Raw genomic sequence first — 17,111 nt, 5'->3', positions numbered from 1 at the left:
CAACAGAATTTATTGGGCTTGTGGTGTCAGAGGATAGAAGGATTGCTTCCCTCGTGGGGTATCTTCCTCCTTGGTATCTTTCTGGTTGACCGGCAATCTTTGGAGTTCTTTGGCTTTTCCATCACATGGAGTTTAAATGGCTGTGACTTCTCTCCTCATCTGACTTTCATTCTGCTTATAAAGGACTCAAGCAATCCAGATTAAAGCCCAACTGATTTAGTTGGGCCACTTCTTAACTGAAGTAACATCCTGAAAAGATCTTATTTACAATAGGGTCCATAATTACCAGAATGTGGACCAGGACCAAGAACTTGTCCAAATCAGGGTATGCAATTCAATTCACCACAACTACTCATAATTTTATGAAAACTTCATAATTTATTGTTGTATTGCTAGTCACATAATCATTCTTCAAGTCGTATAGCATACTCTAAGAGTTTAATTCACTACTACTAATAAAGTGATCTTTCATAAGAAACATGAGTGACTAGGTAAAGGAGTGATTTTACCAACTACATCAGGATATTAATATCAAGGTCAGCAAGAATCAGTGAAAAAAAGTTTTCTTTGTCAAAAATACCTAAGTATATAAATGAGGTTAATTTTTAGATGTCATTTCACTGTATTTCATCTAAAAGATCTATTCTATCTCCAGTCTGTTTATCTTACCTTTTGAAAAGTTAGGATGAGAAAATAAATAAGCAATTTTTTATCTCTCTTTGTTCATTCTGTAAAAATATATCTATAAAAAAGCTGAGAAGCTTTCTACCTTAGAAGGGTAGCAACAATGAGAATAAGAAAAACAACTTATGTGAGAGGCATTGTAAGTGCTTTGCATGTATTAATTCATTTACTCTCATTTAATAACCCTATGAAATAGATATAATTACCATTTTCATTTTATACAGAGAGAGGTAAAGCAACTTGCTCACTATCAGATAAATAATCTCCTGTTATGTCCTGGGTAAGTGAGTATGCCCTTCTCTTTTAATTATGATTTTAATTACAATTTATTTTGTCATTATTCTATGACATAAAAGTATAAAATTTTAATCATTAGTGTGTTCACTAAGAAAGAGATTAGAATGATAAACTCTTAGAAACACAAATATATTTTTAAATTCAACAAACTTACTTAACATGTACTAAACACCAAACCAAGTGTTTTCCACCTGTTTGTTATATTTAATTCACGCAATCACTCTGAAGATACACATTTATCCTCTTTTTTACAGGAGAGGAAGTAATTTGACCACAGTTACAAAGCTATTATCAATTCTAACTCAACTTCAATAACTTTTCTTCAGTGTGGAAACCATTTAAAACAACAAACTTATTTATGATTCACAAAAATGGATTTAGACGCCATTCTTAATCACCTTTTCAATAAGAAAAACAAACTCACAACAATGATTGTCAGGCATCTTTTTACAGTTGCATTTTATGACCCACTTAGCTCTGAAAAATTCTCATTAGAGAAAACAAAGGTATCAAAAACTTCTGAACTTGTATTCTAACTATTGTCAACTACAAAATAACTAGTATTATAAAAAGAAAAAAACAATTACACAGTAAGATTATAACACAGAACATAATCAATTCTTCCAGAAAAAGTGAAAGTCAAACAATCACAAGCCAGAAACAGAAGTTGTCATTTTGGTAATGTGTATTCCAAACAATCCCTTATAAGATGGTGAGATTCCTCAAGGTGAGAGTTCTATGTATTTAACATGTTTTTGTTCATCTCCCAATCCAACTATTTTTCACATAATAGGACTATAACAAAACTACATAGAACAAATAAGTGAATGAGATCAACTTGTAACTCATCAATTCCAGACACTGTTTTTCTCTTTTTCAGACCCCTAAATATAAGAGATTTGTGTCCCAAAGAATAATGCCCAGAACAAAAAGCTTTAATTCTGGAAGGGCTGTGAGCATATATAAGAATCACCCTTGTTCCTTCTAGTCTCCTATACTCTGGAGCTAGAAGGAAAAATCTGACAGGATGGTAAGTTTGGCCATGACAAACTTTTGGATCTGTCACAGAACTACTTGTTGAAGAGTGCTTTGAAAAGTATTACTTTTTTCTTTCTTTGCTTTGTACATATTTTATATTACACAATACAAAAAGTAAAAAAACTAAAGCAAAAAAACCACCCTTTCTCCCAGAATGGGGAGAAGGAAGCTAGATCTTTCTCTGTATTTCTACTTCAATAATTTTACTTTCTTTCTAATAATACAATGATTTTACTTTCTTTTTTAAAATACAAGGAGCAAGGAATTTAGTCTAAATATATGCTGGAAAAAAAATGCAAAAAGTGAAGAGAAAAACCCTACATCTATTAAGAGGTAATGGGTTACATAAAGATGCAGCCATAAAGTGCAACAACATACAGCTGTAAGAAGGAAGGCAAAATATCAATATATTAATATGGAGTGATAGCCAAGATATATTTCAATTTAAAAAGCAAGGTAGAGGAATATGTATATATCAAGTAACCATTTATCTAAAAAGGGTAGAGAACAGATAAAGTACATTACACATTTGCTTATTTTTAAAAATAACAGGATAAACTATAAGATATTTTTAATATTTAACTCTGAGGGAGGGAAAGAATAGGGTATAGGGAATAGAGATAAAACCTAAATTTCTTTCACAATATCCTGATTTATAGATTTTACTTTGGAATCATGTAAATATTTTACATAATTACACAGTAAAATTAATTTTCAAAAAAGCAATTAAAAATAAAAGTAAAACAAAGCTTATAGGGGTATAACCATGCAGAGAAGATTTCATGTTTCTTTAAATCAGAGAAATGTGACTGTCCATCCCTAATGAGATATATCAAGAGGATAAAAAAACTGACTTTAGATTATTTTCAGTTCTTGGTGTGCTGGGACTGTTACTCTGAAGACTACGGTACGTTGCATGGAATAGAGAAAATAAGTAATTGTGATGTCTTTGAAAAACGTAATTTTGAGGGTAAGAAAAAGGAGAGAGATATAAGATCATTTTAGTTAAAACCAACAGTCCTGAATCTTAATTGGAACTATCAATATGAACTCAGCATGTATTTTGCTTTGGGGAAAAATAAATATTTTACATTTGAAAATTACCCCATAATTACTAGCGCTGTCAACTAAAAAGACCTAGAACAATAATCAACTATGTGGCAATGAGCCCACCCCTGGGCTCCAAATACCATTTCCCACTAAAAGAACAAAGCTTCCTTGAAGAACAAAGGCTAATTCCAGGTCTGGGGGTAAAATGTATAAGGTGAACATGAAACACTTTGTCATACTAGAAAGTAAGAAAGCTACCAAAGAATATTAAGACTCATGCAAGATATTACAAAAACAATAAACAGTCTCACTGGTCACCTTTGGAGGATGCTAAGAAACCAACTTTCTAGTTAGCTTAGCTGCCAGAACGCAATATACCAGAAATGGAATGGCTTTTAAAAAGGGGAATTTAATAAGTTGACAGTTTACAGTTCTAAGGCTGAGAAAATGTCCCAATTAATGCAAGACTATAGTAATGTCCAATCTAAGGCATCCAGGGAAAGATACCTTGGTTCAAGAAGGCTGATGAAGTTCAGGGTTTCTTTCTCAAGTGGAAGGGCACAGGGCAAACATAGAGTTTCTCTTTCTTCTGGAAAGGCAAATGGTGAACACACCAGGGTTCCTCTCTCATCTGGAAGGCCACATGGCGAGCATGGCATCATCTGCTAGCTTCTTCTCCTGGCTTCCTGTTTCATGAAGCTCCCGGGGTGGCATTTTTCTTCCTCATCCCCAAAGGTCGCTGGCTGGTGGACTCTGCTTCTTGTGGCTATGTCGTTCTGCTCTGCTCTCTCTGAATCTCTCCTTCATTTTCCAAAATGTTTCCTCTTTTATAGGACTCCAGAAATTTATCAAGACCCACCCAAATGGGTGAAGACGTCATACCTAATCCAGCTTAACAACCATTCTCGATTAAATCACATTTCCAGGGAGATGGTCTGATTACAGTTTCAAGCATACAGTATTGAATAGGGATTATTCTGCCTTTATGAAATGGGATTTAATTAAAACATGGCTTTTCTAAGGGACATACATCCTTTCAAACCAGCACACTCAACTGATTTTTATAAATTTTTGCTAGGTGAAAGGTAAAAATCAAACATGTATCCTGTCTTCCTTATCCAAAAGGTACCTCCCAATAACTATACAGTTGATGTGAGAAAGTTTCTCTTTACTGAAGTATTCTAACTTATAAATGAAGAAGGAATACTATTATTATTGGAATATCAACATTTTGTAACCCTTGATGAATAAATGGGTTTAGGCAATGCAATGAATATAAATAGCTACCAACATCACTAAAAGAAAAATATTATGTTCTTTCTTATGAAAGAACCTAACACAACATATGAAATAGCCCTAATTCTCACCAAATATATATGCATATTACCACTTTTCTAATTACCAATTTGTAGAAATTACTGAAGACAGAGGAACATGTCAACAACAACATAAAATCCAATCAGCAAAGTCACGACCCCCAGAGAAACTCTAGGTCAAAAGACCAATTTCTTTAAAAAGTTTTAAAAGAGAAAGAAAAAAAAATCTAAAAATTAAAACACATATTAGAAGCATGTAGGCCAATCACAGCATATGGTCCTTCCTTAGATCTAAATCCATACACAGAAACTTAAAAACAAATTAAAAGATTACATAAGAGTATAAACACTGGCTGGCTAGATTATTAATAATGGTAATGAAATACTATTTATTTATATAGACAGCAATTATAATGATTCTACTTCATTAATAAAAGTCTATTATTTCACACATATATATGAAATACAAATGATATAATAATATATAGGATTTACTTCAAAATAAACTAAGGGAATAGAGATTGGTGGGTGGTATACATCAAACAAAATTGACCATAAATTGATAATTACTGAAGCTGAATGATGAGTACACAGGGGACTCTTTTCTCTACTTTTACAAATGTTTGAAATTTCCAACAATGAAAATAAATGTTTCAGATGACTAATAAAAGGATTCTAAAATGAGCAAAACTTCTGTAGGATAATACAGAAAAAGATACAATCTTCTGGAATATTTTAAGTTTAAAAGTGGTAGGGGCTGGAAGCAACAGAACCCAGAAGAGAAGGAAAGACCAGCAAATGCCGTCACATGACTTCCCATGCTATAGAGCAGTCCAGGATCGCTGACAGCTTGTCACACTGGTAAGAAGGTGTGAATAAAGGCAGAAGATTGGCCTAGCAGAGTCTATTCACCAGTAGAAGTTCCTGGGCCTTTGGCTAAGAAAAAGCCTTGAGGACCATTATTATAAGATTTAGGAAAATACATACATATGGGCATTACCTTGATGAAGACGGTGGAGTGAGAAGCTTCAGGGCTCTTTTACTCCACAGTAACTCCGCAAGAACTGGTAGAGATATCTTTCTTAAACTCCAGACAATAATTAAAGGACTGCAGTAACAGGGTAGCAAGAACACCAAACCCAAGAAAAAGGCAACTTAAAAGTAATAGGATCTTATGGTGCCCCAGCTGGTCTCTTTACCATCCCCTTACTAGCTTTGGATGATGCTAGTCTATGCTTCTCAGTTTCAAAGGAAACAGGTTAACAACCTCCATGCCATACACATATGGGAAGCCCATTGTGTCTGGTCCAGTTTCCGTGGTCTGGTAGCAGACTGAGGGATTGAACCAAGACTTTCATCACAGGCTCACCATTCCAGAAGTTGCTCTGTGTGTAGAAGGCAGTGCACAGAGCTCTCCTACAGAATGTTGTGGAAGAGCAAGCAAGTCATAGCTGCCTGGGTTAAGAACTGCCTGCTGGAGGACATACAGTGTAGTGCCTGGCAGTATCTAGTGTTCAAGAAACAAGATATATGCAACCTACACTCAAGTGTTCAAAAAATAGAAAGATAGATTCAGCAAATGTGGCAAAATATGGTGGATCTAGGTATCTTGGGGGGAGGGGGGGAGGAATAGTTGGAATTTTCTGTATGGGGTTTCTATTATTTTTGTAATTGTCCTGTAAATTTGAAAGCATATCAAAATAAAAAAAAATGTAGATATTTTTAAAAAAATGGTAGGAAGAATAGGTATTGCTTAGATAGGGATCAATATAGATCAACACAAATTAATTTGGAGAATCAATCTGAGGTTATCACCACACCCCTCCTTTTCTGCAAAGAAATTTTGCTAATTCAAAATAATTGCATGGAAAATGGCGGAGTGGGGAGCTGCAGGACTCAGAACTCTCACCAAAACAACTGTTAAACAGGTGAAACACCAGAGGGCAGAAATACTCTGGACAGCAACCAGGTAGAAGCCAGAGAAAGAGGAAGATAAATTATGGTAAAAAAAAAAAAAACAAAAAAACTGTAAACTGCTCTCTCTACGCAGCAGCTATCAGTGCCTATCACCATTGCAAACCACTACAGGGGTCAGACCTTGGCTAGATGCTGCTGACAGAAAAGGCATAAAAATCCTCTTCTCCAAGAATGGATATGGGAATGACAGACAACTGATCATAGCTTTTAATTACCAATTTGGACCTCAGATTCCTGGCTCTGAGGGTGTTGGTACCTATTGTTTCAACCCACCCCAACAAAGGCAGGAACAGCCATTCTTTCACCACTACTTGCAAAGGGGGTAGAGGGAGTAAAGATTCAAAGATGCAGTGCTTCCTCAGGGATGTGTGAGACAGTTAGCGGAAGGGCTACCAATCTGAAACAAAGGTATGTCAGAGTCAAATGCCCAGGAGAGGGAGGCCTGTCTCCAAAGAAACAGAGGGGACAGCCAAACTCCGAAAAACAGGGGACCTCCAAAACAAGTAACAAGCAAAAGCCCAGGACCAGACAGAGATCCAGAAAGCCAGAGAAAACACTATACAGTGCATTCTCTTAGAGCAGGCTTTCTGATAGTCAGGCTGAAGCCCAAGAAAATCTGTTTCATTGCCAGCTGGCTACAAAACCAAGAAACAGACATCCCAGAGAATAAAGCCCAGAGTTAGTATTTAAAAATATTAAAATATGGAGTGCTCAACAAAAGGAGAAAGACAAATGAAGAAACAGGACATGATGGCTCAACTGAAGGACAGGCTACAAATCCAGAAAAAACAATGAAGAAGATGACAAAGTGAAATATTGAACAAAACCTTTACAAATAAAATTTTAAAAATGCTTAAGGAGAAGGAAGGTATAGAGTAAGAACTAAAGGATAACAGGAATACAGTGAATGAACAATATGAAAGTCTAAGTAAAGAGATAGAGCTTTTGTAAAGGAACCAAACAGAACTACTGGAGTTGAACATCAGAGGAAATGAAAGGAAAAATTTCCAGGAGGGTTTCAAGAGCAGAATGAGGCTGGCAGAAGAAAGAACCAGTGAACCTGAAGACAAAGTACTTGAAATGAGTCAGGATGAAGAGAAGAAAGAAAAAAGGAAACACTAAAAGCAAAAACAGCCTAAGAAAGCTACGGGAAAAGAAGTCAAGTGCACCAATATATGTATCATGGGAGTTCCAGAGGAGGAGAAAAAGAGAAATGGTCAATAGGAACAGTCAAGAAAAAACCAGAGAGAACTTCCCAAACTTCAAAAAAGATGTGAATATGTACATCTAAGAAATTCAGAGAATACCAAAGAGGATAAATATGAAGGAAAATAAACCACATCATATTGATTACAGAGAGTTCTGAAGCTGGAAGAGAAAAACAAGGTATTATTTACAAGGAAATACCAATTAGACTGAGATCAGATTTTCATCAAAAACCACGGAGGAAAGAAGATAAGTGGCTTGAAATACGTGAAGTGCTGAAAAAAAATAATTGACAGCCAAGAATTTTATATTTGGAGAGAGAGTTTAAAAAACAAGAGATGTCAATATGGCAATATAGAACAGCTAAAACAAACTTCTCCTCAGAGCAAAGAACAGTACAAACCTCACTGACTCAGAACCCTGAAGGAAAGTAAAGACTGGAAAGGATTCCAGAAATGCTGAACTGAAGAAAGAAGAAGAAAAAAAATACCAGGTAGGAAATTTATGCTCTAGACCAGCCAGTCCTCTCCCCTCCCCATCACTCAGTTTCACACAGTTCGGGAAGTACCCAAGGCAACAGCCGGTATGGAACACCTCCCACTTTCCAGTACCAGAGACAAAGATGAAAAGCTCTCACAGCAGTGAGACAGATCCACAACTACATTCAGACACAGAGACCTAAGCCCACAGGGAACCACAGCAGTATTTAAACTGCTGGGGAGGGTTAAATATAAATGGGCAACATGAAGGAGTTTCCAAAATGGAAGAATAGGGAGGGAATCACAAAATTCTTCCCCCAAAGCAGCAAGTAGCCAGGCTGAAACTGCTAAAATTAACTGTTTGGAGAGGCACAGGACAGAAGAGGAGATTTCAAAGCCTAGGTCAGTGAGGAATGAAAGGTGTGAGAAAACATGGACAGAGACTGTCAACATGTGGCACCCAGCCAAAACCTGTGCGGGAAGAAGCAGGAGGAGGCTGAATCGTAGCTTGGGGGACGGTTGCATGCTGCAGCAGCCAGAGGAATCCTATGCCAGAAGTACTATGGAGGACAGAGTCCAATACTAAGCCAGATTTTGGCCAGCAAAGTGAGAAAACAGGAACCCTGCAGCTTCAGCCCCACCGGGTCAGACGATGTGGGGATCCAGGAGGTAAACAGCTTCTGAAGAACCATAAGTCACCGAAGATCACCATCAGCTATGCACACTGGAAAGGGCAAGGGAAAATTACAGGGCTGTTCAGAGCCTCTCCAGAGCCTATCCCAGGCCCACTGGAACTGGCTATACCTCCTGGTACCTGGCCCCATTTTGGCCTAGAAATACCAATGGCAAGGCAGTGCTCCAATACAAGCCAAGGCAATGAATCCTCGACAACAGAGAGAAACCAACCTTCAGAATAGACACATCAAGATAATGAGATGACCAAATAGCAGCAAAAAATTACAAGGCATACTAAAACCAATCAAAGAAACAAATAAAAAAAGTCACAGTAGACACAGAATCTGGAAGAACTAATCAAAGATGCCAAAAATCTCCTGAATCAACTCAAAGAAATAAAGGAAATGTATATAAAGAGATAAAGGTTATTAAGAAGACACTACAGGAGCATAAAGAACAAATGGAGAGAAAAACAGAAAAATTTGAGCAGGATCTTGGGGAACTGACTGATAACACAAAGTGCACAAGCACACATTACGGGTGTCCCAAAAAGGAAGAGAGATGGGAATAGGGCCAGGAAGAATATTCGAAGAAATAATGGCTGAAAATTTCCCAACACCCATAAATCATCTAAATATGCAAATCCAAGAAGCCCAATATACTCCTAATAGAATAGGTCCAAACAGACACACTCCAAGAAACACAGTAAACAAACTATCAAATGCTGAAGAGAAGAAAATTCTGAAAACAGCAAGAGAAAAACGATTCACTACATACAAGAGAAGCCAAATAAGACTAAGTAGGGCGGGCCGCGGTGGCTCAGTGGGCAAAGTGCTTGCCTGCTATGCCGGAGGACCTCGGTTCGATTCCCGGCCCCAGCCCATGTAACAAAAACAAAGAAACAAAATACAATAAAACAAGAAAATGTTTAAAGATGTTTCCCTTTCTTCCTTCCTTCCTTCCTTCTATCCTTCCTTCCTTCTCTCTGTCTTTCCTTTAAAATAAAAAAAAAAAAAAAAAAAAAAATAAGACTAAGTATGGATTTCTCATCAGACACCACGGAGATGAGAAAGAAGTATTACAATACATTTAAGATATATTATGATATATTTAAGACACTGAGAAAGAAAAATTGAAAGCCAGGAATTCTCTATCCAGCCAAGCTGTCTTTCAAAACTGAGGGAGAGTTTACCATATTCACAGATAAACAGAAGTTGACAGAGCTCATTACTAAGAGGCTGGCCTGGCCCCCAAAGAACTACTAAAGGGAGTGCTACCGGCCAGAAAGAACAGACAGGAGAGAGAGTTCTGAAGGATGGTACAGAATTAAAGAGTACTAGCAAAAGTAACTTAAAGAATAAGAAGAGAGGGAAAAAAGTAGATATGACCAAAAAAACAATAAGATGGCTGAATTAAGAACTGACTTCACAGTAATAAAAGTTTGAGTGTTAATGCATTTAACTCCCCAATCAAAAAATCCAATCTGCAGACTGGCAGAATGGAGTTTTTAAAAATGATCCATGTATATGCTGTATACACGAGGCTCATCATAGACCCAAAGACACAAGTAGGCTGAAAGTGAACAGATGGAAAAAGATATTCCATGCAAGTCAGTTCCCCAAGATCCTTGCAAACAAAAAGGTGGCTATCCTGATAGGAGGCAACATTACTTAAAAATTTCTGTGCATCAAAGGACAACATCCAGCAAGTAAAAGGATAATGCAGGCCAATGCAATGGTGGCTCAGTGGCAGAATTCTCACCTGCCATGCCGGAGACCCGGGTTCGATTCCCAGAGCTGATCCATGCAAAAAAAAAAAGACAATTCAGAGAGCTCCCCAACTCCACAACCATTTGCTACAATCTAGAACACCAGTGTTCAGTGATGCTTTCATTTTCCACCAACGGGGGAATTGAAGTAGACAGTGAAACCACCTTCAAGTTAGCAGCACTTCTTTTATAGGAAGCCAAAGAGGATTATACCAGAACTGACGCAGAAGCCCAAAGCCCTCAGGAGTGCATGGCAGGGGAGATGGGGTCTAGGAAGTAAGCCAAGCCGCATTCCTTGAACACATTATCCTCACAGGTGCAATCCCACAACCCACAATTCAGCCCACGCTCCATGCATCTGAACCCTATCACCTCCACCCACCTCTGCGCTCTGCCTCTGCCCCACCAACCCTTCAGATGTATACTGGCCCCACACGCCCACCCAAAGCATGTGCCTGCCTGCCCTAGCCCAACGTACCTCTCCCGCAAAAGTACAGTCTTGACCTGCCTCTCCGGAATCTACAGATGCAACACAGTATCAATCAAAATTCCAACAACCTACCTTGAAGACTTGGAAAAGTAGTTACCAAAATCATCTGGAAGGAAAAGAGACCCTGAATAGTTAAAAGAATCCCTGCCCCCCCAAAAAAGTAGAACGAAGTGGGAGGATTAACACTTCTAGACTTTAAAACTTATCACAAGGCCACAATGTTCAAAACAGCATGGTACTGGCACAAAGACTGAAGTACTAACCAACAGAACTGAATGGAGAGCACAGAAATAGACAAATCTATGACCAGCTTTTAACAAGCCCCCAAATCCACTGAACTGGGACAAAATAGTCTTTTCAATAAATGGGCACAGGAGGACTGGATATCAATAGCCAAAGGAATGAAAGAGTATCCTTACCTTACACCCTATACAAAAATTAGCTCAAAGTGGATCAAAAACCTAAACATAAAAACTAACACCATAAAGCTTCCAGAAGAAAACGTAGGGAAACATCTTCAAGACCTAGTAATAGGAGATAGCTTCCTAAACTTTACACCCAAAGCACAAGCAACCAAAGAAAAAATAAATAAATGGGAACTTTTTGCTTTGTATATATGTTATACTATACAATTAAAAAGTTAAAAAAAAAAATGGGCATAGCCCAAATACCCCTAAAGAGTGGGATAGAAAGATCAAAGATAATGGTGAAGTTATACAGAGAAGGTAGGGTTTAACAAATGAATTATGATTGCTGAATCATTAAATTGATATTTATTTTAGTCTCCAGTATCTTAAAGCATCTAGAAGAAAAAAAACTAAATTGTGAAACTGTAACTCATATCAAACTCTGAAATCTGTTCTACAACTAATTGTTGTGCTGTGCTTTGAAATTTATGGCTTTTTGTATACATGGTATTTCTCAGAAAAGAAGTCGATTGTGACGATAAAAAAAATATTTATTCCTTCTAGCCTCCTATATTCTGGAGCAGCTAGAAGGAAAAATCTGAGATGATGGTATTGTAGCCCATAACAAAGTCTGGGATCTGTCCTGTAACTATTTGTTGAAGAGTGCTTTGAAAACTATTGCTTTTTTCTTTCTTTGCTTTGTATATATGTTAAAAAGCTGGAAAAAAAAAAAAAGACAATGCAGAGAATGAGAGAAAAATATATGGAAAACTTGTATCTGATAAAGCTTTTATAACCAGAATATATGAAGAACTCAAACAACTCTATGACAAAAAATAAACAGCCCAATTAAGCAATGGGAAAAAGACTTAGATAGGCTGTTCTCCAAAGAAGAAATATAAATGGCCAAAAAGCATAGGAAAAGATACTTAACATCATTACTTTTTTAAAGAAATACAAATCAAAACCACAATAAGAAACCAAAGCTATAGGCTGAGCCCCCAGTCTTGGGGTTTGTTCACATGAAACTTAACCCCACAAAGGATAGGTCAAGCCTACTTAAAATTAGGCCTAAGAGTCACACCCAAGAGAACCTCTTCTGTTGCTCAGATGTGGCCTCTGTCTCCAGCCAATACAACAAGCAAACTCACCACCCTCCCCCTGTCTACGTGGGACATGACTCCCAGGGGTGCGGACCTTCCTGGCAATGTGGGACAGAAAACCTAGAATGAGCTGAGACTCAGCATTAAGGGATTGAGAAAAACTCCTGAATGAGCTGACACCCAGCATTGAGGGATTGAGAAAACCTTCTCAACCAAAAGGGGGAAGAGTGAAATGAGACAAAGTGTCAACAGCTGTGAGATTCCAAACAGAGTTGAGAGGTTATCCTGGAGGTTATTCTTACGCATTACATAGATATCACCTTGTTATCCAAGATGTAATGGAGAGGCTGGAGGGAACTGCCTGAAAATGTAAAGCTGTGTTCCAGTAGTCATGTTTCCTGATGATGATTGTATAATGATATAGCTTTCACAATGCGACTGTGTGATTGTGAAAATCTTGTGTCTGATGCTCCTTTTATCTACCTTGTCAACAGACGAGTAGAACATATGGAATAAAAATAAATAATGAGCTGGAAAAACCACAATGAGATACCAGTTCACACTACTAGGATGGCTATTATTAAAAATAATAATAATAATGTTTAATGTTTTTGTTTGTTCTTAAGTTTTTTTAATTAATAAATTTTAAAAAAAACAAAAAATTAATGCTAGCAAGGATGCAGAGAAACAGCAACACTTTTGCATTGCTGGTGAGAGTATGAAACAGTGCAGCCAATAGTGAAAACAGTTTGGCAGTTTCTCAGCAAGTTGTGTATGGAATTACCACATGATCCAGCAACTCCACTCTTAGGAACCTACCCAAAAGAACTGAAAACAGGGACTAAAACAGATATTTGTACACCAATGTTCTTAGCATCATTATTTAGAATAGTCAAAAGTGGAAACATGTTCAACAGCTGTGTAAATAAACAAAATATGGTATATGTACAATGGAGTATTATTCAGTCATAAAAAGGAAAGAAATATTAATACATGCTAAAAATATGAATGAACTGCGAAGATATCAAGTTGAGTGAAATATGCCAGGAACAGAAGAATAAATATTGCTTGATTTCACTGAAAAGAAATACATATAATAAGCAAATTTATAGGGAGGGAAAAAGAGATTAGAAGTTACTAGCTTCTGGGGAGGGCTTCTGTGCTAGAGAGTCACTGTTTAACAAGTAGAAAATTTCTGTTTGGGGTGATGAAAAAGTTTTGGGAATGGAGTGGTGATGACAGTACAACATTATGAATGTAATTAATATCCCTGCATTATACACATAAAGTAGAGAAAACGGGAAATTTTGTGTTGAATATTGTGCTGGTTTGAAAGGATACATGCCCCCTAAGAAAAGCCATGTTTTAATATAAATCGCATTTCATAAAGGTAGAATAATCTCTATTCAATACTGTACATTTGAAACTGCAATGAGATCATCTCCCTGGTTGACGTGATTTAGTCAAGAATGGTTGTTAAACTGGATTAGGGGATGACGTCTCCACCCATTTGAGTGGGTCTTGATTGGTTTACTGGAGTCCTATAAAAGAAGAAACATTTTGGAGAAAGAGATTCAGAGAGAGCAGAACGATGTAGCCATGAGATGCAGAGAGTCCACGAGCCAGTAACCTTTGGAGATGAAGAAGGAAAATGCCTCCTGGGGAGCTTCATCAAACAGGAAGCCAGGAGAAGACACTAGCAGATGATGCCGTATTCTTCATGTGCCCTTCCAGCCGAGAGAGAAGACCTGAACTTCATCGGCCTTCTTGAACCAAGGTATCTTTCCCTGGATGCCTTTGATTGGTCATTTCTATAGACTTGTTTTTAATTGGGATATTTTCTCGGCCTTAGAACTGTAAACTAGCAACTCATTAAATTCCCCTTGTTAAAAGCTGCTCCATTTCTGGTATATTGCATTCCGGCAGCTAGCAAACTAGAACAAATATATATATGTGTTACCACAATAAAACTTCTAAAAAATTTAAGGGGGAAAAAAAAAGAATGTGATATGTCTAGCTTGTTAATCACTTTTATAACACCTACATTTTATCATGTTTTATGCTTATGTATAGTTTTTCTCTTTATTAGTGGAGGAATAAAGTATCTTCCTAGGCTTCAGATTGTTCTGTAATCATTTAGCATTCATTCACTGAATTAAAAGTGCTGTAACAAAAAATTGGTCTAACCACTGTGCATTTCTTATTTTAATGTTCACAGCATGTCCCGTTTTAATCTAGTGCTAAGAATTTTACTTTAGAGTTCACAAAAAGTATTTTCTCACAGGTTAGCCTCATTTTACAATTGAACAAAGTTATACTGTGGGCAGGAAAGATATAGGTACAATTTTTCCAACATGTAGCTTAAGTACAAAATGGACTGGTGACTTGCCCAAGACTCAAGACTAAACAGCAAAGTTGGGCCTCAAAACTAGGTCATCAGGATTCAAATTTAGGATCCTTCTGTCTTCATAAATGTGTGGCTGCTCAATACTGGCAATATGAGCCACAGGGTATATCTCACCATTGCTATTATAAATTAAGAAGGTCAATGGTTACTCTAGACTTGGGGAGTTCAAAGGTATACACTGTTGTGCTAGTTATTTAGAATAGGATCTGCTATTTTAAAATTAGATTAAAATACTACAATAAATTTAGTAGGAAAAATTTGTCTTTTACAGTTCCTACTATTATCAATTCAACTACAGCACCAAACAAGTTTTGTTAAATCCAAATAGAACTATAACTAAATCAGACTTTAATTCCTAAAACCGAATTAATCATACACAATCTTCAGTTATATACTGCTACCTATCATAATTTGCCAATCCTAACCAAAACCATTTCTGCCAATCCTAAGGAATACCTAAGGCATTACAGAAGATGCTACAAAGATTCCATGTACTAGGGCAACCTTCCAGACATCTATAACCTCCAGATGGGTCCTTGGACCAGGTAAGTTCAGAAATGTAGAGGGGCAAGTCTCTCCAGAGCACTGCCTAGTTTCATCCCCCATCCCATATTATCAACAACCCCTTCCAACATGAAAAGTTAGAATGGGCATAGCCCAAAGATCAAAGGTGATGGTGGAGTTATACAAAGAAGGTCAGGTTAACATATGAGTATGAGTGTTGGCTCATTATTTTTGCTATACCTTTTAGTCTCCGGTACCTTAAAGCAGCTAGAAATAAAAAACTAAACTTGTAGTACTGTAACCCATACCAAACTCTGAAATCTGTTCTACAACTAATTACTGCAATGTATTTTGAAATTTACTGCATTATGCAAAAAAACTATTTAAAAAGAAGGAGGAATATTACAGAGAACATAGGATTTAAAAAACAAGTATGACTCCTAAATCATTACATTGATATTTTTGTTGGTCTCAATGTGAGGAGCAGCTAGAAGAAAAAATGAAAAACTGAGGAAATGAGACCCATACCAAACTTTAAAATCTGTTCTATAGGGTGGGCCATGGTGGCTCAGCAGGCAGAATTCTCTGCCTGGAGACCCTGGTTTGGTTCTCGGTACCTGTCCATGCAAAAAAAAAAAAAATGTGTTCTATAACTACTTGTTAAAATGTACTTGGAAATTTACTGTTTTGTATATATGTTATATTTCACAATTTAAAAATATTTATTTATTTTTTAAAAAAGGAAAACTGAATTCATCAGGAATCTTAGAGTCCTTGCCAAAATGATCTAGCTACCAAAACTGCTACTATCAATGTTCCTGGTACTCGTTTTATTTTTGTGAAATTTAAAAACTGTAACTACTAAGCAAAACTTCAAGACTCAGACATTTAGAGTCAATGCCATTTTATTTTCCAGTCATTTCTATAAAGGGGAAAAAACAAAATTTTAAGTTAACAGGTATCATAAATATGTGCTTAGATATCTGAACCTTCATACCTAACTCCCAGCTAATTCTTAATGGCTCAGATATTGAACATACCTGTTATTTTTCTGGTAAACTGCAGTGGATTTTTTTTATTCTGCTAGGAAAGCGCTTTTTAAATTTAATTTAAATTTTATTTCTAATATCCTTTTCATTGTACCAGAGACTGAAACAGGAGCATACCACATAAAATCATATGATCAAATTCAATGTTTAAATGCCATTTATAGAATTATTTATTACACCTGTAATGAAGCCTAAATGTTAATAATTTTAAAAATGCATAGACTCTATAAAGATACTATTCCATTTTTGGTACATAATATTTTTAGCATTGTATTTATTAAAAAAACACAGTAGAGTGGCTGTAAATTTTTTCAGCATAATTTGATTAAAGTTATAATAGATGATTAGAAACAGGTAACTTTACTATGACTGTGAAAATTTAAAACGATACAAGAATTTAATGAAGCTCTAATGATATCTACTTTGCAGTTTCTCACCCTGAGTATTAAACGTGATAATACAGCTAAAAAGCACCTAGCACTCTCCTTGATTCATAATAAATAACTCCCAAAATGGGATACTGCCTCTTTTTTTAAACATACCTTTACATAGATCACAGGGAGTGTCTGTTTGGCTCGACTATAGTGTCTGGCAACTCTGTATACTGTTTCCGGAACATAGTCCAGCACCAGATTAAGATAGACTTCATCTTTCTGAAAGA

The 17,111-nt window shown here is 36.6% G+C and overlaps 1 protein-coding gene across 5 annotated transcripts in view; it reads right to left on the bottom strand.

Moving 5' to 3' along the window:
* Nucleotides 1-17,111, bottom strand: part of GSK3B (glycogen synthase kinase 3 beta) — a 283,540-nt gene that overhangs the window by 102,084 nt on the left and 164,345 nt on the right. For all 5 annotated transcript variants that reach the window (XM_077118222.1, XM_077118221.1, XM_077118224.1 and 2 more), the window contains one exon: nt 16,993-17,103. In XM_077118222.1, the coding sequence (XP_076974337.1) occupies nt 16,993-17,103 (111 nt within the window). The remainder of the gene's footprint in view (nt 1-16,992; nt 17,104-17,111) is intronic.

Source organism: Tamandua tetradactyla, chromosome 10 (genome assembly GCF_023851605.1).
Source record: "Tamandua tetradactyla isolate mTamTet1 chromosome 10, mTamTet1.pri, whole genome shotgun sequence".
NCBI classification, from domain to species: domain Eukaryota; kingdom Metazoa; phylum Chordata; class Mammalia; order Pilosa; family Myrmecophagidae; genus Tamandua; species Tamandua tetradactyla.
This window is presented reverse-complemented; position numbering and strand designations above follow the sequence as displayed.